The following is a 25,279-nucleotide window of genomic DNA, read 5'->3' on the forward strand; positions in this document are numbered from 1 at the left end:
CGGGCACGAGGTAGCGAGGACCGACTACATCGTAGAAGAGGAAGTGAAGCTCGTTCTGTAACCCTTCGAACGTCTTATTACCGTCGGTCGTGTCAGAAGTTTTGACGTGCAATCTAATTTGGTATTCAATCGAGGCGCCCTACTCCAATTTGTTGACGAGGTGATAGAGTTCCGGGTTCCCCATTATTCTGTTTCTTGAGGAGCTGGGAAATCATTATGGCTCAATGGTAGAGCGTTGAGCTATAAATCCGGAGGTCGGGTGTTCGAACCTGGGTTGAGGTGAAATTTTCATCTGTGGCAGAGATGGAAATTACCTTAGACCAGTTTCGAGCATTCTGCCGGCTACTCCGAATTGGGTTTTCCTAATTCGTAAGGTAAATACCGTACCGGAGTAGTATAGAACAACTTAAGACCTTCTGCAGAGGCACCTCTAAAAAAGCCTTATGCGGGGTCACTCTGTAATTGGGCGCAAGCCTGTTGAGGGCCCAGAACAAGAGAGGGATAATAATAAATAGGATTTTGTTAAAAATGTGACCCTCTCCTTTTTTATAACTTTTCTTCTTTGGAGCATAGCAGATAAGGTAGCAGGGTTTGAAACCGTACCCACGTACGTTGTCATAAGATGTTAAAGGCATTTTATACTTTTTGGTGGGATTTAGATTTTCTTCTGGAGCAAACATTCAGTATTGCTTGTATGGGAAATATTCAAGATGGGGATCGCCAACAGGAAAACAGGGCCGAGCTCGAGTAGGTACCGCGGAGATCTTCTCTCCGGACCCATCCCAAATGCTTTCCTTACATTTAATTTTAAACAAACCAACTCAGCCGAACTGAATATCATTTTCAGTTTCAAGTATCAAGAAGGGTAGGTAGGTACTTTATTTTCAAAATATGAGTTTGTTACTATTTGGTGCTGGGAATATTTATACAGAGTGTAACATATAAGCTTATGTATAGGAAACCACAAGAAACATTTTCTCCAAATTAACCGATGGTCCAAAATCTTTCGGCAAGCGCCAAAATGTCGTTTCTTTTGTTATTATTTTTTAAGTAACCACATCACATAAAAGGATGAAACTATCTACATCACCTACAGGTCTTTGGTACCATATTGTTTTATTTGGAAAAGAATGTTTCTGGTGGTCCTTTTCTGATACTCAATTTCTTTACGTGTTGGCATGTTACAGCTTGTTGAAGCCTTTTGTTCCTTTCATCGCCTTTATAAATAGATCATGGATTAGGGAAACGGTTTTCAGTATTAGACCTATACTATCCATCTCTGCCGTTAACTGACATGCGAATGGATCTCAATGTCCTAAAAACTCCTAAACGCCCTTAAATATTCTGAATGTATCTTGAAAAAAGACTCCGGAGAGACTCTTCAAAACCTAGTAGTTTTCCCTGACAGTCTCAGAAAAACTACAAGGGCTTTTAAAGACTCAAAACTTGTTAAACACCGAAAGACCATTGACCAATAAAGACTTTAGTGGTTCTAAAACAACTGGGAAGGCTCAATGGCCGTGGAGAATCATTGAGGTGATCCATATATGGACCCTTAAAATCGCAACTCTCATAGAAGTTGAGCTCTTAAATACTATTAAAAGCTCTTACAGGCTCTAAGTTCCATAACGATCTTAAAAGCTCTTCAAACACTACAAAAAACAGTTAACGGTCGTAAAGGTCTCTTGGTGACGGTTGAACACTTTTGCCTTCAAAGGATCGGCCCTTAAAAGTTTTTAAACGTTTGTACTCCTTGGGTCATACAGGTTAGGCTTTCAAAACACTCATAAAAAGAGGAAGTATTCACAGTACCTTATATACCCTTATGAAAAACTTTTGAGGTGATTGAAGACTGTTTGCTGTAACGATCTAAAAGACTTGTCAAGACACCTAAGACTATTAAGGACTTAAGAAATCACATAAAGGTCCTTTCAGACAAAACTCTTTTGTCCACTTTCACAGACCAAGTTCTGCTACCACTCATTACAAGATTCAACTGGAAGGTAGATTCGACAATCTTTAAAAATTCTTGAAAGCAGTAGGTACGTGGGGTTGCTTCTCTCTTGCATGATATAGGTACACCTAATCATAAATACTTTTTGAAATTAAAGGAATGTCGAGGTAAGGGGATAGTCAGTGAGTTTCGTCTACCCTTACTAGATCATAATCCAGCGGTTTTGGATTTTACAGAGTTCAACGTCATCCAAGGTATTGCGGTAGTATCTATGACCTTACTACTGCCTTCCTGCGGGCTCCCAGTTTACTTTTCCATACAAATAGTCAATCGTGGTAGAAATTCTGCACGTGCTTCGGTGACCTCAAGAATCTCCTCGATGATCTTCCCCTCAAACTTTTATTTCTCTTATGTATAATAAAATAAATTCACACATTTTAAACCTTAAAAGAAGAAGCGACCGGCTTAATGTTCAACGAATACTCTTCACAGGAAAAGAAACGGAGCGCCGCCGATAAGGAAAATAGAGGGACGGCTTGAAACCATAAATATCGTTCAATTAAATATTCCCGGTCGCAAATAGCAATTAAAAGCTTCTGGAAAACTTTTGGAGGCTATTGGAGAAATGGCAACTTTTAAAGTAGGTACCTTAAAAGTAAATACTTTGAGATTATTAGACGTATCAAGAACCTTATAGACTTTAAATATCAAAAAAGCCTTTTGTAAATCCATTTTGGTGGAAAAGATTTATCGGGGTATCTTAGAAACAAAGGCATATATGAAAACAACTCCAGTAGAGATTTGGAAGAGTTACGTTACGGCTTTATGGTTCAGTGGTAGAGCGTTGGACTATAAATCCGGAGGTCGGCTGTTCGAACCTGGGTTGAGGTGAATTTTTCAATTGCGGCAGATGGGAATTGCCTTAGACCCTCGCTTAGACTAGTTTCAAGCATTTGCCTGCTACTACGAATTAGGTTTTCCAAATTCGGAAGGTAAATTCCGGAGTAGTATAGAACAACTTAAGACCTTCTGCAGAGGCACTTCTAAAAATCATTATGCCGGTCACTCTGTAATTGAGCGCAAGCTTGTTGAGGGCCCAGAAAAAGAGAGGGATAATAATAATAACAATAAAATAAGAGTGGCTGAATTGAATACACTTTCTCTGTTTCACACCTAAACAACATGTTAATGTCAGGAGTAGTGGATTGTTCCTGTCCCTGTGGTTACTTCCACCACAGATAAAATTTTGGGTATTTTATCTGTGCTTCCACCCAACAACCAAATTTGTGTAATTCTGTAACATAGGTATCTATGCAACTGCCAAATACACATCAAGCACAAAAAGAATAAGGAATACTGGATGATAATCGTCCTACGGCCCGTTCGTCAGTCTATCCCTCAGTGTGAAAATCTTCTTGATGCTCGAAACTTGATTTATCCAACCCTTTTGAATTTAGGGTGAATAGGTTACAAACAATAAATGTGGGATCCTCTTCCATTGTGTTGGTTTATTTTGCGGGTCTAGTGAGGGATCAGGCAGATCCTGGAAACTCAGTCATCACACCCAGTCCTAATGGGTAGAATTTTGGGTCTCTACTGAATCTCATCCACCAATCCAAATGATAAAACCAGCTTGTTAAAATTTCAATGGCTTACTTTACAAAATTACACATTCTCTTTATTTAATCATAAAATATCTCATTATTACACATATAAAATAATCAAAAGTTTACAAAAAGATAACAAAGTCAATCGTTTAAAAATTACGCGCCTCTTCTTAACAAGGGCATCCTGCGCTCTTGTTTTTAAGGCTGCATTTTTGGGCTTCACAGCTACTGCAACTGCAAGTGGAATCGTCCGCTGCGCAGGAGCTACAACTGCAACTTCCAGAATCCATACAGCACTCAGAGCAGCTGCAAGAGGAACAACTCCGTTGTTGCTTGGCTCTTGCAGCCAATTTCTTTGCGGGTGCCTTCTGAAACGCAGCTTTATGCAATTAAAATTGACAGTTTACAGACCTTACCTTTTTAGGCGGTTTTCTTTTCGGTTTTTCTTCTCGCTTGAGAGGTTTTTGGGTGGGCTTCGTCGGTTTTTTGTTTCGCTTGGGTGGTATTTTCGCCGCTACCTTCTTTGGATTGCAGGGACAAGCGGCAACAGGCATATTTCCTTGATTAAACTTTGCAAACGTACCTTAACAGAAATAACAGGTTAACACTCAGACGTTTAAATTCACAATACAACGTTTGCCGACAGTTTAGTGTGTTTATCACAATAGATTTTGTGCAGCACATTAGTTTATGATAAATTGATAACATGGAATTTACACGAGAATTTCTGGTTTCATTTCTCCAAATATGGGATATTGCCTGTTGAAAGCTGCAATGACTGCCCTTCTCTGTGATTTGAACATTTGAATTCACTTTTTTAGTATTCGCAGAGTTTAGGTCGCTTCTATAATTGTTTGTATTCATTTTTATCAAAAAATGTGAACCCGGCAAATCCAAGAATTTTTCATAGAAATTCAAAGATTCACTCAAATGCACTAACACATTTTCAAAAGTTTCAGAATTTTCTCACAATGAATTTAAAGGAGTTGTGATGTAATTCCAAGGCAACCCAATAGGAACTAGGTGGTCGCTACAGAACGAGGGAGGCTATCCGTCTCGATTGTTATAACAAACGCATTTATTTTTCGAAAGAAAGAAAATCCCTTTCTGTGATGGTTAATTAAAACTTCAAAAATGTGAATATCTCGCGACCGGAGTGAGTACTCGCAAAGGGATAATGATAGTTTACGACTCGACTTTTCTGTTAGTGAGTGAGGTCAGAACTTCAAATACGTAGGTATATCTCGATAACATGAATGTCGGAAGTGTTACTTACAAAGGGAAAGCGCTAGGTCACTCCCAGATACATTCACAAAAACTGTATTCCATTTGTTTGAGCTTCAAAAAACGACGCTACTGCGCCTTTCAGATCATCATCTAAGGCAAATTTGTGGCCTCTGTTTTTTTTAGGTGTTTGAACAAAAAGAAGTTGCATGATACTAAATCTGGGCTGTAGGGTGGATACGGTGATTTTGTGATGAAGGACACGACACACTGTTGGCGATGATAGGTTGAAATGACGAGTCTTGTGGGCCCTGAAATGGCCGAGCAACAGCACAATTTTTATTCGCTATGCGTTCGGTCGTCTTGCTTTCTTCAAGCGTTCAACCGTGTTTCCATAAACCTCACCAGTACCAAGACAAAACTCATAATTCCAAAAGATCGTCGCCATTAATTTTCCAAGCGAAAGCCATGGAGAGTCTCCCGAAATTCCTAACATTTCGTAAGATCCTTTTGAAAGTGTGGACACCGAGGCGTTGTAGATACATGTCTGGATCAAACATGAGATGGATCCGCGTCATTCTCGGAAGTAGGGTCATTATATCCTCAATTGTAACGACGAAGATGAGCTTCTCGGTCACCGCAGGGTGGAGTATTGTCTGCTGTAGTGCCTGGCGCTTAACGGGCTCCTCCGCCTCTTCAACAAGGAATGAGCGTGTACACAGAGATACGATCGTCATAACTAGAAAGTTTCCTAGAGCTTATGCATAGAGCTCTTAAACAGGTGCAGTAACCATGCTCTTTCGGTTAACACGGAAAAGACCGAGGTTGTTCCATTCATGAATCGAAGGAGAGCGGACTGAGCTCACTCTACGAGAACGTCAACAGGGCCGGACCAGGTCAGTGAACTATTTAGGAATCATCAAAGACGCCCGTCTGACCTGGAAAGTGCACATTGAGAGGATAAGGCAAAAGGCCACTGCATCCCTATGTGCCCGTGTGGCGCAGTGAAGTTGCAGTTCAACTGCGGTAGCAAGGCTCCCTGGTTTGGACATGGATATTGGTGGCACTGAGGGCCCGTGTCACCCAGCAGGTTCCGAGCGACTACAGCGCTTAATTTCATGCGAGTCTAATAGAGTAAGCTTACTCTAGGTGCTAGGGGACTCTGGAATGGGGTACAACGAAAGGGCGGACGAGTTCGTTGGCAGGTTTTCGTCGAGCCCAAGCCTGCCCAAGGAATTGGTCTGGGTGACTAGTTAAGTCCGGGCTCAGTGACAACGAACAACTGGACTCCCAGTCCAAAGCCTCCTCACGAGGCAATGCATGGTCAAATATCACCTCCACGACAATGAGCTTGTAGGAGAACCCATGTGCAAGTTCTGTGGCGAGGCAGTTGAAACTACCGAGCATGTTGGTCTGTCACTGTGACGCCTTGATCAGAGACAGACAGACAGTTATCTGGAGTCGAGGAGGATGAAACAACTTAGACTAAGCAGGGTCCTATCCTGTATTAAGAGGAACCATGGGCCATGGGTGTGCTGCCTAGTCGACCTTAGAAGCAAAGACTGGTTTTTTTTTCTTTTTTTTGTTGGCAGGAGGCTAACTACTCTCGCGCATTCCCAAATCTCCGTGTATAATTTTGAATATTGTACTTACAGGTACTCCAGCTTCTTTTATAACCATGGGGATTTTGATTTGTGGCAGCAGTGAATTGTACGGGATGAAGGGAAAACAGCTGCATTAATAAGAGTGGATAAACTTATACTATTAGCAGCGAGGAGCGAGCAGGAAATTTGCAATCAGTGAAAGGTTTAGAGTGAGCCCACTTCATGGGATCGTAATATCCGCCCACCCGTCAGCTTTTTATCTTAAAGCCTCATTACTACTAATTGGGTATTGTTAAATTGATTCCAAAAAGCCTGGTCGAATTTAATGGGGATCCCTAGCCCATTAAACTACTTAAACTTGTTAATGACTTCTGTATATAATACGCGGGGGAGGGCACGGTTCTATCCTTCACGGTACTCTAATGACAAATCTCAGAGAAAGATATAACTTCTACAAGAGAGATCGCTTATACATCCTCATATCTCGAGAACTGTAACCAAGTGTCGAAAGAGGGTATTTACAAAGGAAACTTTCAACAGGGTCAAAATTTTAAAGATGAATATCTCAAAAACGGAGTGTAGGGAGGGATGGTTGGGGTCACTTTTAAAGTTCGTTTTTTCACTACTAGCGTCTGGTGACATGATTATTAACCTTTTTTCCACTTGTAAAGTAGGCTTTCTCGGCAATTGTTCAAAGTGGTTAATAATGTGGACATTATTAACTATAGTAGTCAATAATGAGAATTGTCACGCTGTCACCTTTAGAAAACACAACCCGAAATTTCGCTCAATAAACGTTTGGACAAGTTCTCTAAAATGAATAATTGCCACCATCCGCCATTTCCAGAGAAATTACATACCTAAAATTATCACATTTTGAAAAAATTCGAACGAAATTACTCTTTGAAAATATCTCAATGACAGAACAAAATACGGCCTGTTTGACTTGTACTTCTACGTACTTGATTGACATGTTAAATTAATAAACAAAAAATTCTGTCCAACCGTTCATTTTCTTATCAATATAATATGTTAATTTCGAGGATTTCAAGTGCTAGTAGTGAAAAAAATAGTATATATACCACGGTAGAGAAGTCTATTATTACCTTCGCACCTTACACCCCTCGGCGCAAGCGCCTCGAGATGTAATCTTGGTGCTCAGGCAATAATACTGTACTTCTCTACCTTGATATATAATGTACTATTTTGCCGCTATTGGAGAACAGCGCATACTTGTCTTGATCCAATTATTAAACAGTACGCCTTTCACAAGTGAGGATTTACAATACAAGTGTTTTGCTCCTACCCTGCTCAAAAATAGAAATTGAATGCCTCTTTTTAACATTTATCCTGTACCTATTTTGTGCCTGTTTACCATCCGCACGTTTAGTAAAGAAGATATTACATTGGGGTAAAAAATTGCCCCCACTTTTCCGAATCCGAATCAAACAAAATCTCGATGATATGATCGGCCTGTCTGTCTGTACCCTCAGGGATTCTCCAACAGCGGCGTAGGTAGGTCATCCTCATTGACTCATTGAGCGGTAATGTAATGATTGCTAATGATAGTAGATAAGTAAATTGAATTAGAAGCAACACACAGTGCGGTTCGTCTGTGGGCCTATGCTCTCAAATTTGTCTCCTGTTAATAAATATTTGGAATATACATTTGCGATACCGTGAAAAGAAATTCAAGGACCGCGTAACGGGAGGTCGCTTTGCATGTTAAATTTTTTCGAATTTTATGTACGTATGGGATTTGAGTGAAAAGTAATGTATGAGTAAAAAATCCAAGGAACCAAAGTGTGTGTTTTAATCCCGTTTCAGGCAACAAGCACCCGAGCTGAATCTGTTTTACTTTGATAAGGAGATCTCTTCGAATCTGAGCGAAACGTAAGGAAAATCTATCACGAACCTAAGGGGTTCCAGAATCCAGACATTGATGCGACTCTAGGAGGAAAAGTTTTTAGAAGGTAGTGTAAAACATTTGTTTATTGTATTGCTGTTAAAATAGCTCACTTTGTTCCAATTAATTTTAATAGTGGTATAGGACATTATTATCAAAAGTTGAAGGAGCTAAATGATGACAGAAAAATATACAGTGTGTTCCACTTAAAAAAAGTGAGATTTTTACTTTGGACCTACAAAAAAAACACCCTGTAAGCTATATTTTTAATGTTTCATAGTAGATGTATTTATTTGACTTTTACTTAACCCAGGATAAAAGATATAAAACCTGGAAACAAAATTTAAGTAATAATTTTGACAATATATGTATACTGACGCTTGCAAATGCCCAATTTTTCTTAAAAATCGAATTATCTCTAAAACTACTAGCTTTTCGGATATTAACCATATAATAAAAAAGACGTACAATTACACGTAGAATTCAAAAATGCATTAAAACACGGGGAGTTCTATTTAAAAAAATGTACCATTTTGGAGCCCTACTTTGTGCGCGCACCCTGTATAATTCCAAATATTTTTAAAATGTGGAGAATATTCAACCATATCATAATACAAAAGCACTCTATCGAAAAATCTTATCTTCAAGGCATTAAGTTACTCCGCGCAATCGTTGACTCAAGACTCACCCTGTACATTTTCAATAGTTCAACAAGGTTTCTAATTTCTGCGTATGTTAAATAAAGTTAATTACACGATAGATTGCTTTACGCCTTTCAGACTTCCTTTCACCTCCAGCGGTGCATTTACTAACTTATTTGAGCAAAATACAGTAAATATAGTCGACCATTCACAATAGAATGTTAAATTCCCATAATTCTATTCTATTCGTGCTCTCCGATGCACCACAAAATGTGTGAAAAATATGCCTTACCAATAATTTTCGCTGAACTAATAAAACGCTTGAATTTCCACCAATTGCGTACGTCAATCACGTTTATAATAAGAATTTGGTAATTGAGAATTAATGAAAGGTACGAGGATTACGAATCATAAAAAGCAAGCCTAATTGATTAAACTATCTTACAACATTCCACAAGTATGGGTGACTTGCAATTCTTTACAATAAAAGAAAATGATACCACACACATACCGAAGACAGTAAGGAGATGAAAATAAAATATTCACACATTACCTATCGATCTGAGTAAAGTACTTGCAAAACTTTCGGCGTCCAGTTGAAGTATTGCTCGAGACTTTTTAAGAGTGAAATCTGTCCATGCGCCTATTTTAAGTTTATTTAATGAGCTATCCGTTTTAGTAGTAAACTTCGAGACATATACCTACTCGTCACTATGACAACGCTTCGTTCCCGGTGTTGATGGACGCATCAATGTAATTTGCAAATTATTAATCGAAAAATAAATCAGTCTGACACAAGGTTTATTTGGTATTAGACAGTTGACTGTGGTGTAACGTTTTACTGCAGGTATTCATTTAATGAAGAGTGCCAACTTAAGTTCAATTAATTAATGTGAAATAAGTCGAAAGTCTTGAGTGGTTGGTGGAATGTAAGCTAATGGTAATCCTTATGTAAAAATCATGTTACAAATTTCCTGGTCGCTTTTAGAACCATGGCAATTGGTTAGATTACGCGATCGCCGACCACATCAATAGTGTCGTTCAACATTAAATGGAGATTAGTGTGAGTGAATTTGTGAAGTATACACTTTTCTGCATAGATATGCGAGACACTAGACATTGTCCAATTAGAGGAAATAAAATAAGGGGATCTAAATTTGCCATGTCCTATCCTTTGAATTAAGCTTTCACAAACGCGTGTAATTTAGGCTGCCAAATCTGTTACATTTCTTAATCGCAGCATTGTTTGAAGTTTTGAATGGATGCATGAGTGGATAGAAGATTTGAATAGCTTTGTCATTTTCTTCATAAACGCCAGTATATCGATGCGTTTAAGATTGCTTCCTTCCTATTCATCCCCGCCAATTTTTCATATTCTTGATAATAGGCTTTACTGGATTTTGCAGGTACCAACTTTTTTTTGCTTCTGCAACAACCCACCATGTGAATGCCATGTACATTGAATTTTTTAAAAGGCTAGCCTCTACAATGGCAGAAAAATGGGACAGATCATACTTTTCAGTCTAGTGTTCGATAAAGGTCCGGATTCAGTTCAGTTTGATCCGTGCCATCAGCATGAGGATTAGGGGTACGAGAAAAATCGTTCGTGCTGTGGGTACTGTAGATGGAGCAGCGATTTCAGTACCAAGTTGAGGCATCAGGAAGAGTCCTATACTGCAAAGCAGAAGACAAAGAAACAATCTAGTTCAAGAATAAACACCCAATCTCCACGGTGTTCCTAAATATTTATATAGGTAAATATTTTATGACTAAACGTTCATATAAACATACGTCCGCAAACGCTTCATTACTGATCTACAGGGTGCTAAAATTTTACCCTGCACTTTACAATTAGAACCTTTAACTTATGCAAACACCAGATACAATTTCAAATGTCAAAATTAATAAAAACAAGAGATTATCCAAATAAAGCCAGGGCATTTACTTTCGTTTATCTAACTACCGAAAATAGATTGTTTTTTCTCTATAACGGTCGCAAATACGAAAAACTTACAAGAGACCAAAATGTTTCCAAACAAATTAGAAAATCAAATTCTCATTTTACAATCTACCAGTAGCGCACCGAAAAGAAGTTCAGGAGTAGATAATGGTACGTGACCCCTAAAAACAACTCCCTGTGGATTCTCACTACCATTAGCATGCTCAATGCTAGCGTATATTATAAGTTTGAGCAAAATAAGTCAAAAACTACAGGATATTCAGAAAAAACTAAAAATTTTTGAAATTTTATCAAAGCAATTTTCATTCACTTCACTTTCATCTTCCTTTTTTTTCGTGAACCGTATCCAGTCACACTTCGTTTTTCTAAAACAGCTGAAAGCGTTAGTTAGTACGCATGGAACATTAATTGCCATTATCAATATGTATTAATGTCTGGGGATTGGATTCTTAATTGAGAGATTCCGCAGTAATTACGACGGATTCACCTATAACTCCTATAGTGAGGATTTTAATTGCGTTTTTTCTTTCTCATCGTAAGTACAGTCATTTGCATTTCGCGTAATTGAAGTGTACGTTTCTTTAGGTTCCACCAAGGGTTCCCGGTTCCACTGATATTTGAGGACTACAATTTTCCATCGACAATTGTTGCTTCATCTAAAATTAGCCCTCTTATTTAAGAAATATGTAAGTTTTATGACATCGACGAAGGAGCGGTTACCTTGGATTTCTTATAGGGTTTTAATTTTGGTTAAAGTTTTAGTTCGAGTTTATTTATTATCCCTCTCTCAAGGATTGATCCTCAACAAAGAGATAATTTCCGTAGTGTATTACCCCTAGTTAATAACTATTTTACCCCTTCAGGGTTATGTCATTACATTCAAGTAATTTGTTAACATTAGTACCTACTTCGTATCTTTGCTTTTTAGGTTAGGTTATGCTCGAGTTTGAAACGCGAATATTATTGTAGACCGCCATTTCCTTCTAAGGCGGCTGGTCAATCATGTACCGTACCGAGTATAGAAGCAGATTGCGAGCAGAGCGAGACCCTTCAGGCATTAATCAACTAATTATATACAGAGCTCTGCGGCTTGGGATTTCTTTTGATTGTTTTCAGGTGGATGCGAGAACTGAGCTCACTTCTTGGCGTCGAGATCTCATTTTATTCGAGGTTAAGAGTTTCCTTATATGTTTTACTTGTACCATACGTGAGAATTATTGTCTGGAATATCAATTTATTTGTGGAAAGTTATGTTATGATTCAGTAATTAGTTTGTCAATCGATCATTCTTGATTGGGGGTTTATTAAAACTGAGGAATTTCAATTATATAGTAAAGTCACTAAGATTTTTGTGAGTAACCCAAGTCAGAATGTTGAGTATATTTGGGCGGGTATTTTGTATTTTGTGTGATACGCTATCAAATTGTGGAGACAATTCTATTTTGATATTGATCTTTAAAAATAAACCAATATTTCTTGTGGTACCTAAATTGTTATTACTACCCTCGTATTTTCTAAATTTCATACGGGGGAGAGTTAACTTAGAACATGCCCAGAACGAACTACCGACAGCTGTTATAGAAGATCTCAAGCTCATATTTTGTTTTCCAACCCTGAGCTAGTTGGGCGTTTATGCAGCGGGTTAGAGGAAACTTAGCGCCAACTCAGCCAACCGTTATACAATGCTTGAAAATTGATTTTAGATTTTATTTTCATAAATTTTAATAAATAATTATTTGTAATTAAAATTAATTTAGTTTTGGCGAAAAAATATTTTAGTTTTTTAACTTTTTTTTGTGATCACATCTGGCACAATTTTTGTAGGTTGTACACAGAAAAATAAGGTCGATGGCGTTGCCCGTTATTTTTCGTTTCCGTGTGCCTAATATACCTACATGTCCAAAATTTTAACCGAATCCGTCGAGCCTATGCCACTGGAAAATAGCATGTCCCTGGTGATCAAAAATATTTTAGAAACATGACGATGGTAATTGTGTACAACTTTTTTCGTTATCTTTTATCGTAACGAAGTTATGACCCGAGAGAGATTCCGACTACTTTCGGAGATATCCGGAAAAAATCGTTTTTATTTTTTTACTGAAATTATTTAAAAAGATATTTCGAAAAAATGATACATTATTATGGCCACTTTTGTCCCTCTACAAGATGCTTCTTTTAAATTTTAAGTTTGACGTTTCGTCTCCAGTCAACAATCATCAACTTTGTTTTTTCTTATGAAAATAATTTTTACTTTTTGTGTCACTTGATAAAGAATTTTTTTCTGATTTCAAAAATGTAAACATTATCTTTTTAATACGAAATAGCGCTATTAATTTGTACAAACGCAAGAAACTACGTACGTACAAAAAACAAGGTATTTTAACATAAAAAAATTGTGATGCTCACATTTTCGAAATCAGAAAAAAATTCTCTATCAAAAGACACAAAAAGTACAAATTACTTCCATAAGAAAAAAGAAAGTTGATGATGGTCAAACGGAGACGGAACGTCGGATTTAAAATTTAAAACTAGCATCTTGTTGAGGGAAAAAAATGGTCATAAGAATGTGTTATTTATTTTTAAATATCTATTTAAATAACTTCAGTAAAAAATAAAAACGATTTTGCAAAATTTTGGTTTTTTCCCGATATCTCCGAAAGTAGTCGGAATTTTTTAAGTTTCAAAATTGCATTTTGTCGAGCATCAAAATACGCATCTTTGCCAAATTTAAACTACCTACCTATCTCTTACAGTTTCCGAGATCCTCATGGTGGCCCTCGAATTTGAATCAGCCTATATAGACGTAGAAGACTTACAATAACTAACAAACTCGTCATGTGAATAAAAAGCATTACGTAATAGAAGTTGTTTAATTTTCAATTTAAATGTATAAAAAAGTAATAATTTAGAGAACCATTGGGAAAATTAGCAAAAAAATCGAAACTGGACTTCATTCAAATAAGCAAACAAAAGTGAAATAAAATTCAAGCGAATTATTAAAAAAAAAATTAAGTACATGCACACAAATATTCAAAGCTGTTTTCCCTCGTGAATATCTCCATAACCCGATGCTGAATTGTTTTCCTGATTTAATCATTGTAATCTTACGAAAAAAAGCTTTATATTTAATTAAATGACAATAGCAGATCTCATAATAAAGAATTAGAACAATATTCCACTGGATGCACAGAAAATAAATGTAACTTTAATCAATCACTTTGGTAATGAAAAATTTTCGTCACTGTGAAAAAAGAACAAAATTCTAAGATCTAAATTATACGCAGATCTTTTCCAATCTTTGAAAATTATTGGCGTCTTTGTCACAGATTGGACACAAAAGTTGGTAAAATTTGTACAAAATGATGGCATTACTATGTTTTGGTGATTGTGTAACCACCAACCTCTAACCTAATACTATGCGACCAAAAATGAGTTGCTGTCGAGTCACCTTTGGAATTTTTGTTTACATGGTGAATCATATTTAACTTGAACTTCCAAAGGCGACTCGACAGCAACTCATTTTTGATCGCCCGTTATTGCTGTCAGCTCATTTTTCCAATTTCGTACCATGCATTTCTCCCAACCTTCTTCCATTTTTGAATATAGTTCTTCCATACTTACAGTAATCAAATGGCAATTCTTAAATATAGATAAGTACAACATACCTGCATAGAAAAAAAGGTACAATTGAATAGCTTAATCTAACCGTAAGTTACAAAAATTAATTTCCTGAAAATATTTGTATAACAAAAGCGCAAAAGATGTGGGCGTCAACATAAGAGTGACGGTACAATGGACGTCAATCACAATCAATTCATCAGTGTTAAGATGAAGTACGCCATTTAAAATTCTTTACATAATACAACTTAAAAGTAGGTACACTTAAAACAGACAATGCGAGAGAATAATAATAAAATTAGAGCAGCAAAAATGCAGACGACCCGATCCGAATTGCGGCCAATATCGACGATGTGGTGATTAATGAACAAAATCAGCTTTCACAATGATCTCAGAATTTTAAATACATCTGTCAAATCACTGTGAAAACCAGTTTCGTCTCGCTGACGTTGGGATGACTCGATAAAATTCTTCTTGGTGAAAAAGCACTTGGAGGTCCTCTCGTCGATTTTAGTTTCGTATTGACACAGTTTCACTTACCTAACTTTTACGCTGAAATCGAAACAACTGCAAACCTTACCAATCTAAACATGAATGAGACCAGTTTATGAATGAATGAAGCGTGTGTCTTATCATTAATAACAAAATTTTAAAATGTATGGTAGATATCGCAAATTGGAGTCATACGAGTTATTTTTAGACGATTTTATTTACATTAATCACGTTTTGCGAAAATGTCCCAACGCGTGCGACCAAGATAACTTTTCGGCGGTTTTACCAAAAAACCGCAGTGACTTTTACGCCCGAAAACCGCAAACGTTCAAAGTCGGCACGGAACGCGGGGGTCAATTTCGAAAGCGGACATTTTTGACGAACCGGCAACTGTTATCAGATCATTGTCCTCGTCAAAACTAGGACTCTTTCGTTTCGGCGGTCAAATTACGTCAATAAGTGAAAAGGTCGATCGAGCGACATGTTTGTGCAACATGACTGAGGCAATAGAAAAGTATTTGTTGCAATTTCTAGTTATCTTATGCTTAACTAGCATTTTTGGAAGAGTCCTACCATCCAAACATCTTGATATTCAATTTTACTACTTACTACTACATGATGACTAAAAGACTAATTAAATAACTCTTCTACTCCATGATATTTCAAAATATATTTTTCTCTTTGGATAGTTGTTGACGCAATACTTACTTTAGTCTACTGATTTTCCAATGGCGGACTGATGGAAGCTGGAAGGCGACAGTGGAATTTGTCAAGTGGCTACAGAAGCGACTACTTTTTTCTCTCTCACAATCCTTCGCTCCGTCCATTTTGCAGCGATTTATGATTTAAAAAAAGCGCGCCCTGGGGTTCGAACCCGCGTCTGCAAAATCAATAGGCGACGACTTTGCAGTTACAATTCAATTTATACAGGGTGTTACACGACCGTTCGAAAAAAAAAATCGGGTTGTAGAGGGCATCAAAACAAGCACTTTTTCCAAATAAACCGAGGGTCCAACGTGTTTCGTTTGGGGGCCACCCCCCAAAGAGTGTTGAAATCTGCATTTCTTCTTTAATTTTTTTCTCAGCAACCATAAGAGTTACAAAGTCGGGTGGCATGTCTTTGAATAGGTTTTTGGGTATGCTCTTTCCGATTTTGCAATTTTTTTTTCAAAATTCCTACCCCTAAAGGGCGCACCCCTAAACTAGGGTGCAAAAAAAATTCTGATTTCGACGAAATTTGGTATCTGGGGGTTTTTTAACATGAAAATCACGAATCTGAAATTAGTTTTTGAAAATTCGAAAAAAAAAAGTTCCACTGCAATTCTTGGCGGGACAACGAAAATAGAGATAATTCCACGAAATTTGTTGTGTACATACTAAACGAGTTAAGGAACAAAACTGTCGAACAGGTTTTTAAAATAACTTTTCAAACAAAAGTTATACTCATTTGAATGTTGGTCCTTCGGGTCGCGAAGTGTCCCAAGCCTACTAGTAAGCCATAATTTCGCATGTGGTGGTTGACAATGTCGCAAAAACAAAAGATTAACGGTTTGAGTCGATATTTTGTTATTTGGAATTAATTCGGTCATTAAATGATTAAAAAATTCGATGTATCGATTAAAACACTTACCAAGGTATCTTAAAGCGCTGATCGATTATTTATTATCTAAATAAGGTAGGGGAAAAAGTCAAATCACTTTCCGTATGATACTTTTTCACTATGATCAAAAATTTTCATAATCTTAGGTTGAAAAATAACTTCCAAAAGAACACGCTCCTGGCTTACTAGTAGGCTTGGGACACTTCGCGACCCGAAGGACCAGATTCAAATGAGTATAACTTTTGTTTGAAAAGTTATTTTAAAAAACTGTTCGACAGTTTTGTTCCTTAACTCGTTTAGTATGTACACAACAAATTTCGTGGAATTATCTCTATTTTCGTTGTCCCGCCAAGAATTGCAGTGGAACTTTTTTTTCCGAATTTTCAAAAACTAATTTCAGATTCGTGATTTTCATGTTAAAAAACCCCAGATACCAAATTTCGTCGAAATCAGAATTTTTTTTTGCACCCTAGTTTAGGGGTGCGCCCTTTAGGGGTAGGAATTTTGAAAAAAAATTGCAAAATCGGAAAGAGCATACCCAAAAAAGACATGCCACCCGACTTTGTAACTCTTATGGTTGCTGAGAAAAAAATTAAAGAAGAAATGCAGATTTCAACACTCTTTGGGGGGTGGCTCCCAAACGAAACACGTTGGACCCTCGGTTTATTTGGAAAAAGTGCTTGTTTTGATGCCCTCTACAACCCGATTTTTTTTTCGAACGGTCGTGTAACACCCTGTATAGGTACTCCAAGAAACAGTAGCTATGTATTTCTTTTCTAGAAGTTGGAAATAAAAGGTAGAAGCAATTGCTTTAATTTCTAGCGCCGCTTTAGCCGCCGATAAGGAACCCAAGACGCCATATCCAATTGTATGTTTTCTTTTTTCCGTAGAGATATTTTAATAATTCTTTCAGCCTCAGAAGATCACGTTCTTTGGAAGACTTTGTGGTTCCCGTTCCATTAATGAATGATTAGTCGATTTTTGTTTCCAAATGTTAAGTGAAAACGAGTATTTAAAGCAAGCAAGACCGTCCAGACTCGAAAATTGCATAATAATGGGAAAACCTAATTTGTAAATTTCAGCCCGGCCAATTGAGTGACCATAAATACCGGTAGGTTGCAGAAAACCTGCTCTGTTTAGATTATGTTTAGTGTCATTTGAAGCGCGCTAATTAGTCATGAATTTTTAAGACTGATTTCAGTGCATTTTTAACAACCGCACGTTAGTAAGAAAGGTATTGCATTGAGGTAAAAAACGACCCCCTCTCCCTCATTTTTTGCCGGAAATACACGTTATGAAGTCCCAGGAATCTAAATCAAATAAAATCTCGATGATGTCGGCGTGTCCGTACTTTTTCAGGGTAAACGCCCGAATCAATTGGAACCAAGTTTAGTGCATATATTCTTAAGGCATAAAAGGAACATTTGGGCAGAACGCGTTGCGCAGGTGTGCAATTTTTAATTCGCATTGGATGAACGTAACCTTGTACTCGTGACGTGGCATGTTTCGTGCTTGGGGTAAGTGAGTGGGTTTCCATTGTAAAATTGAGTGGCCACGCCCAAACTAAGAATAGAAAATTACATTCGCACGAAAGAAAATATTCTACACTTGCAAAACGTGATACGTAAGTTGATCCACTTTTATCTCTGAAATAACTAATCCATTATCAACAAAGAAGCACCTTGACATCAGAAAAGCCGAAGCCGTCTAATCCAGTAAGGAACTTTCTTCAATCTGAGCGGAACGTAATCCACTTATTTCGGACCCAAGAATGCGTTTCAATCAAAATAGAAAAGTACGGTGAAGTCGACCACCTGCAAATTAGCGCAGATCGTTATATTTTGTGAAGCATCCGCACTGAACCACGAGAGATGTCGCATCGATAACCGTCAGGGCGTTTGCCATGAGCCAGTAGCAAGTCAACCACCGTGAATTACCTGGGTGCGGATTTTACATTATGTTAAGAAATTAGCGCAAAGCTGTCGTCAAATTTAAGTGGGTCACCTGTAAATCGCACCGTGAGGTGTTTTTTTTTTAAATTTTGTGCGAATTTTATCGTTCAGCCATGAGGGAAATGCCTAGAGTACTACCGGTAATTTACCGCAGGGTGGATTTTATTGTGTTATCTGAGTTCGTGTCGAGCTACCAGTGCAGTTAAGTCAACCGCCTGTAATTTATAGCAAGGTGCTTTTATGTATATGTTGGTGTGTCACTCTAAAAATCGAGAACGTGTTTTGCTTGCGAAAAAACAATTGCGCCCACCTATAGTAACAAAGTTTAAGTATGTGTAAAACCAACGCGTAAAATTAAGAATTAGAATAGTACTCGCATATTGAAACGTAAATTGCAGAAGGGTGCTTATTCTAACACAAGCTTAGTGAGTGAATTCGAGTTTTATATTGTTTTCGTTGTCGAGCCCTTAATTTTAATTTAAAAAATGTATTCCTAACTTTCCCCTAGAAAATTTATCATTATCTTAAGTTGGTAGCACTGCATCTCCTTTCAATTTGAAATTAATCGCCGGCATAATTTACCAATATCTCTTTGTCGTGCTCGTAGCACTTCCTAAATTTCCATTCTTAGCATACTTACTATAATCTACCAAAATGCATTCCACGCCTAAATTTAGTGTCAATTCCGGTTGAGGATTCTTTTCGAGAGCCAAGGTAGGTTGTGTATTCTAAATACACACGTGCACGTAGCATAACCCCCTCTAACGGATTTTAAGCTCCAAGATCCTTCAGAACACCAGTAGTTATACCTATAGGGCCAATTCTAACTAAAACAGTCACTATGTGCGAAAAGGTCTTAGATCATATACAGTGCGTTCGAGATCAGTGGGTCATCTCAATATCTTTTTTATTTGACGAGATACGAAAAATTTGTCAAATATAATAATTATTTTATATCTGATATTACGATCTATCCGATCGCATATTGAAACTTGCGGTTAAACTGGAAAACAATGTAAATTTTGTTTTTCGTTTCATTCAAAATTTTTTCGAAAGATCTAATATTTTAGCCGCCTGATGATGAGGCACTGTCGAAACATGTAGCAATGAACAATTCAATTTTTCACACAAACCCCGGATTAAATTTCAAACCGGGTTCAGTTTCATTCTTCAGACTCTTAAAAAAATTAAATTCAATTTATTGTTCCACATGCAATTAATGTGACTTATCACAACAATCTATAAGTTCCAGTGTTTCATTACTACAATGATTGAATTCTCCCAAACGTTTCATCAGATTCAGTCCCTGGACCTTACATACTCGCCAATAAAGATAAACTAAATAATTTTTTGAAAATCGACAGTGGCCTTGTCTGCCTTGTCGTTTTTTTGTAACAGTCGTGAATCACAGAGTTAATATAAACAAAAATAACGTAATTCTTTTGCAAATGATTACGATATTAGTCACTCCTGTACCAATCGCAATTTTTTAGAACATCTTTAAATAACAGGCGGAAGTAATTATTTCTTAAAAGGATCTAATGAAAAATAATTGTTACAATCCCATTAAATTATTAACAAACATTGATAAGGCGCGCGTGGTTTTTTAAGCATAGGTTTCCGGATACTATAAAATTTCAATCAAATGCCATTTCACAATTAGAGATCTTCCAAGAAATAGAATATTGTTTTAATTTGTATTGTAATTACAAATAAGGTCTTGGGTCATCAATATTTTATCATTTAAGGCTTCCTGTCGCAGCTGCACACTTTGTGATAAGCACCGATCTCGGTCTTCTTATTTTTCCTCATACGTAAGTGTTTCTATTTTTTCCATCGTATAATAAAAATCATAACGATTCCGATAAGATTATTATTACCCACTTCTTTTGCATCTCAAATTACTTTAAACGGGCAATTACTGCGCGCCCTCGCCACATGCGTGGCAAAATTTGAAATATTGCAGCCCCATCCTCACTAATTAAAGTAACATTTGCGCCGAAATCGGATACCGCCTTTTGTCGGCTTTTCTAAAGCTAATTGTTGATAGCTTTTGTGACGGTCGTCTTCCGAAATTTGCTCTTTTAATAATCTATACAACTAATTAAATCCGATTCCGGTTTCCGGTCAGTTCGTCCCATTTCCGGAGACTATAACGTCTTGATGTCTTTTACAGAAATTATTCAGATTTAGCACAGTCTACGAAAGTTAAAAAACAACACGAAAGACACCACCCAGCGCAAAATATTACTGTCGTTAGAAGTGTAAAATTCTGCAATATTCCCTGTACCTACTGCAAGAATCACGTGGTGTTTTACCATATTAAAAAAAGTTCAGTTTAGTGGCGTCGTAATCTTAAGCCAGTCAAATAGTAAGGGGCTGAAATAAATGCAATGAGTTATACAAGGTGTGTTCAATGTGAATAAACTAATGTTAGTGCCAAGAAACCGGTTTCATCTCGAATGTCTCTATCTGTATAAAGATTAAAGTCCTCGTGCGAGATCAAAGGAAATGCAGCGCATTTTTGTGTGGCAGAGCAGTATTCTATTAGCCACTTTTGACTCCACCATCAGCAAGATCTTGTCGGGGGCTACCACATTCCCATTGTCGGTACCCACTTCTGACGCCCTCACACTCATATGCGGCATTTTAGTGGATTTCGCTAAATTTCACAAAATGGTAGAAACTACATTTTTGGGGCACTTCTCATATCTCGAGCTTCTATTGGCGACACGAGAAAGAGAGACCGCGATTCGAGCGTTAAAAAACTTTTGCACGCCCGAAGTCGACTATCCCTCGAAGACGCGTGCCTTGGTTAATTTCGCCCCTAGAGAAAAAAAACAAGAGTTGTGCGCGTTTACAAAAACTTTCCGACAACACCAATTTGAAAAGAATCGGACCAAAACTCTAGATAAAAGATAGGAAAAAAATGAAAAATCACCAGGTTAATACACCACGGTCGGGGATGTCGCCGACCCCACATCATGTACCTACCACCACCGTTCCTAAAGTTAATTATATGACCCGGTAGGTACAAGTACACTCCTACAATCGTTCTCCTACGGACTCTCATTTGCTGTCAGCCAGCCAGCCAGCTGGCCAAAGTGAGATGAAAAAGCTACTTTTGTACAAATAATTTGCAAAAATGCGCTAAAAAACCTGCAGTTACTTCAAACGCAGTAGGTGTATAATAGTTTTCAGGGGAATTTTTCGAAAAAATTCCCCGTATGTGATGGCTTGTGTAGTATACTTCTGAAACCTCATAAGAGTGATTTTGAAATATCGTTATGGATACAAGTACCGTATGCCCTATTTCGTTTGAAAGTGTAGTGTAGGTATATCAGCTGTTTCTAACGATAGAGACTTGCGATTTTCGAGACCCATCGTCACTTTTTTGTGCAATTTTTAATACCACGAACAGAATCAATGTAGTTACGTATGTTTCCGAGATACAGGATGAAAATGAAAAGTTTAACTTTTTGGGACGTTATCATATCTTACTACACATGCAAGATAGAAAAAAAGTACAAACTACCCAGATCATCTTTCCTATAGAATCAAATGGCGTAGTCAAAAATTGTTGTTAACCACCTTCTCTGAGATTCGACCTAACGTTGGTAGCTTTTAAATGCCACACCCGGTAGATCTTAAGGTACATTTTTTTATGCATTCCAATAATATCTGGCATTCTTACTAAAAATGACACGCGGAGCACGATATAAAATGAAGTTCAGAACAGAATATTTTATTGTTCCCATGGGAAAGTGTAAATTAAATACCTACATAAGTTTCAGAAGTTTTACAATGATTTCTAGGGCTTCTGCTATAAAATAAACCTTAAATAAATAAATCATCCCTTTATGGTCTCGTATTAACTATTATATTTAATGTAAGTTAGCATTGGTGATCGTCATTTCTATCACGGACCACTAAAATTTTTACGCGCACCAGTACCGCTTGGCGATCGCTGGCGTAGCCGATAGAAACACTTCCATATTTTATTTAATAATTGAGGATTTCAATATCTTGCTCTGAATTAAAAATTAAAGTGTTTTTAAGTAACATAAAAATCAAAACATCAAAAAAGTTAAAGTAGGCCTAGGACTTTTCTTAATAACATTTGTGCGTATCTCGTCCCCAAAGAGCCCTTTACTGGTATGGAATAAACGTTTTTTGAAAATTTCAAAAGCATCCTTGATTTTTCGAAACTAAAATTATATAACAAATTAGATTCCACAAGCAGGGTCCTCAGAAGCTCGAAGTTCAATTCGAAAATTTGTCGTCTTTTACAAAAGACGACCCCAAACAAACACAAAGTATATCACAAGAATATTGCAGGGGTAGCTCGTTTATTATTGATTGTAGATTAGGGTAAATGACAAAGTTTTGTAGTTTTGTGTGGTGTTAAAAAAAAGCGAAAAAAGCCAATTAAAAAAAAATGAAATATATTTTTAAATAATAATAACAATATATTTTGTTCTCTCTTAATTCGACAACTCATCAATAATCTCAATAATAAACAAGTACCAATTGTGCACAACCCTTGTGCAGGTAAAGCGCATTTTTTTAAACACCCCTACGAAATTTCTTCCATAAATAAGAAAGTTGGCACTGCACATCCTACACAAAACCAAATTTGAAAAATGGCCCTACATTTGCCATTTGCCAAGTGGCTGTGTATCAAATTTCATTTAAATTCCTCCGTAAATAAGAAAGATGGCACTGCGCATGCGCGAAACGAAATTTTGAAACTGGCGTTAAATTTGGTTTTATTCCAATTGGCTATGTATCAAATTTTATTTAAATGGCCAATGGTTATATTTCTTCCAAACGTCCCAATCGCCCTTTGTAGGTACTTTCCTTTGACAATTCATTCTTAAGATATAAGGAATAAGACTATGGTTAGTACAAATTAATTCCTTTCGATGAGACCTTTCATTAGAGTACAATGAAGGATAAAACTAGTTTCACTCCCTCCCCCCCAATCCCCCTCCGACGGTACGTTGATAAGAGGCCAAAAAGAAGTGCAATAGTTTGTAGAAAACTGTTCCTCCCGTTGGGACAGAATACAATGAGAGATAAAATTAATTTTAGCCCCCCCTCCCCTGATCTGGAAAAAGAGTCGCACGGGAAAGTTATAGTACCAATTTATTTCGATGAGACAGCATCTCAGGAAATAATTCGGGGGGGGTTTAGACAGCGAAATTTAATGGCCGTCTGGCACGCCTTCAAGGTATAGGCTACCTACTGCAAAAAATTCCAGGACTCTAAGACCATTCCCCTACAAGTAGTTTAATACGGTAGAAGTGGATCCGGACGGACGGACAAAACGCAAAAATAGCGCAATTTTTTTTAATTCTTAAAAAATGCGCTAAAAAGGAGAACACAAATTGAAACTATAACAAACGTGAAATACTTACTGAACGTGAAGGAAGTAACATTGTCCCCAAACGTATACAAAATAAAACACGTACAACTACAAAAATGCACTCAAAAGCCATTTCTAATTCTGCTTCATTTTTCTAAAAGATCTCGTTCCGTAATGAGCCTGTAGTAAAAACACGTCCAAATTAGAATAACACCATCGCAGTGGAATAAGACATAAAACATATCCATATGCAATTTATTGTGTCAATAATATTAATCTGCAACATTGGTGCAATCAAATAGAGAAAATTCCATTGTAACAACTCCAGATATAAATTACAACATTCTTTTGTCCCTGTGACCTAAACAAAATAGGCCAGCTGTTTTAAAGATATAAATTGATTCAGGAATTGAAACGGTCACGCCATCTAAACATTTTACCGCAAATTGTAGTAGTAGAAATTTGTTTGTATTGCAGCGCCATCTGTATAGTACACGTAGAACTGCAGCAGTTACTGGATTAACATAGAGATGGCGCGTAATGAAATTGCAGAAAACTACCTAAAGTGATGAACACAGCTGAGTAGTGCTGCCCTCAACAGACCATTGCCTATTGCAACATTACGGAAATGAGATTATTTATTTTAAGACGTTATGGGAATAATTAAACATGCTCTTTCTCCTCAATGTCATATTGTGCACTGGTCGAGGCACTGGTGCAATGAAACATGAAATGGAATGTTCTATTTAAAGAATCTTAAATATGCTTTAATTAATTGGTAAAATTAGTAAAGCTATTTTAGTAGATTCCTCAATGCTTATTCACTTCGACATGTCATTCATTAATTTTAGTAGGCGCGTTTAACAATTAAAGGCGTTTTAAGTAGTCGGGAGTTACAATCGGTACAAGTCAGGAATTTTGGTATTACATAAGGTAAACGGCGCTCAGAATTCCAAGATAACGGCTTTAAAACAGAACTCGTTCCACAGAAAGATAAGCTCAAGAATTCTAGGAATGCAATACAGCTTTAGCACAAATATTTACCTCTCTCTACGGCCATCATAATCAAATACATTAAACTGGGTAACAGGAAATTGTTTATTAATTTCATTTTACCGATTCCCGCGTTGTTGACACAAACAATAAACATCCTTCGAAGAATCGCTTCTGACCGATTCGTGAATAGCGCACCCCTTTTTCTTGGAATTTCGTTCACACACAAAAAGCCCCCGGGGAAGCGCATGCAGCGACAGCGGCCTTCTCGACACCCGACATCGGACAAACAGGAAATGCCCCGTTTTTTTTCTCTTCCAGCTTTATGCATGAATTAGTCGAACATTAATTCCAAACCGG

General features: G+C 37.2%; 1 protein-coding gene across 1 annotated transcript; it reads right to left on the reverse strand.

The window, feature by feature from the left end:
- Nucleotides 1–3,606: 3,606 nt before the first annotated feature.
- On the reverse strand, nucleotides 3,607–4,278 carry LOC116174318. The gene is made up of 2 exons (XM_031492218.1): nucleotides 3,978–4,278; nucleotides 3,607–3,929 (listed from the first exon to the last, which is right to left on the reverse strand). Exons 1-2 carry the CDS (start codon nucleotides 4,113–4,115, stop codon nucleotides 3,732–3,734), a joined length of 336 nt encoding a protein of 111 aa, XP_031348078.1. The 5' UTR covers nucleotides 4,116–4,278; the 3' UTR covers nucleotides 3,607–3,731.
- Between the last annotated feature and the right edge of the window lie 21,001 nt (nucleotides 4,279–25,279).

This window comes from Photinus pyralis, unplaced genomic scaffold (assembly GCF_008802855.1).
Source record: "Photinus pyralis isolate 1611_PpyrPB1 unplaced genomic scaffold, Ppyr1.3 Ppyr1.4_LG6, whole genome shotgun sequence".
Taxonomy (NCBI): Eukaryota; Metazoa; Arthropoda; class Insecta; order Coleoptera; family Lampyridae; genus Photinus; species Photinus pyralis.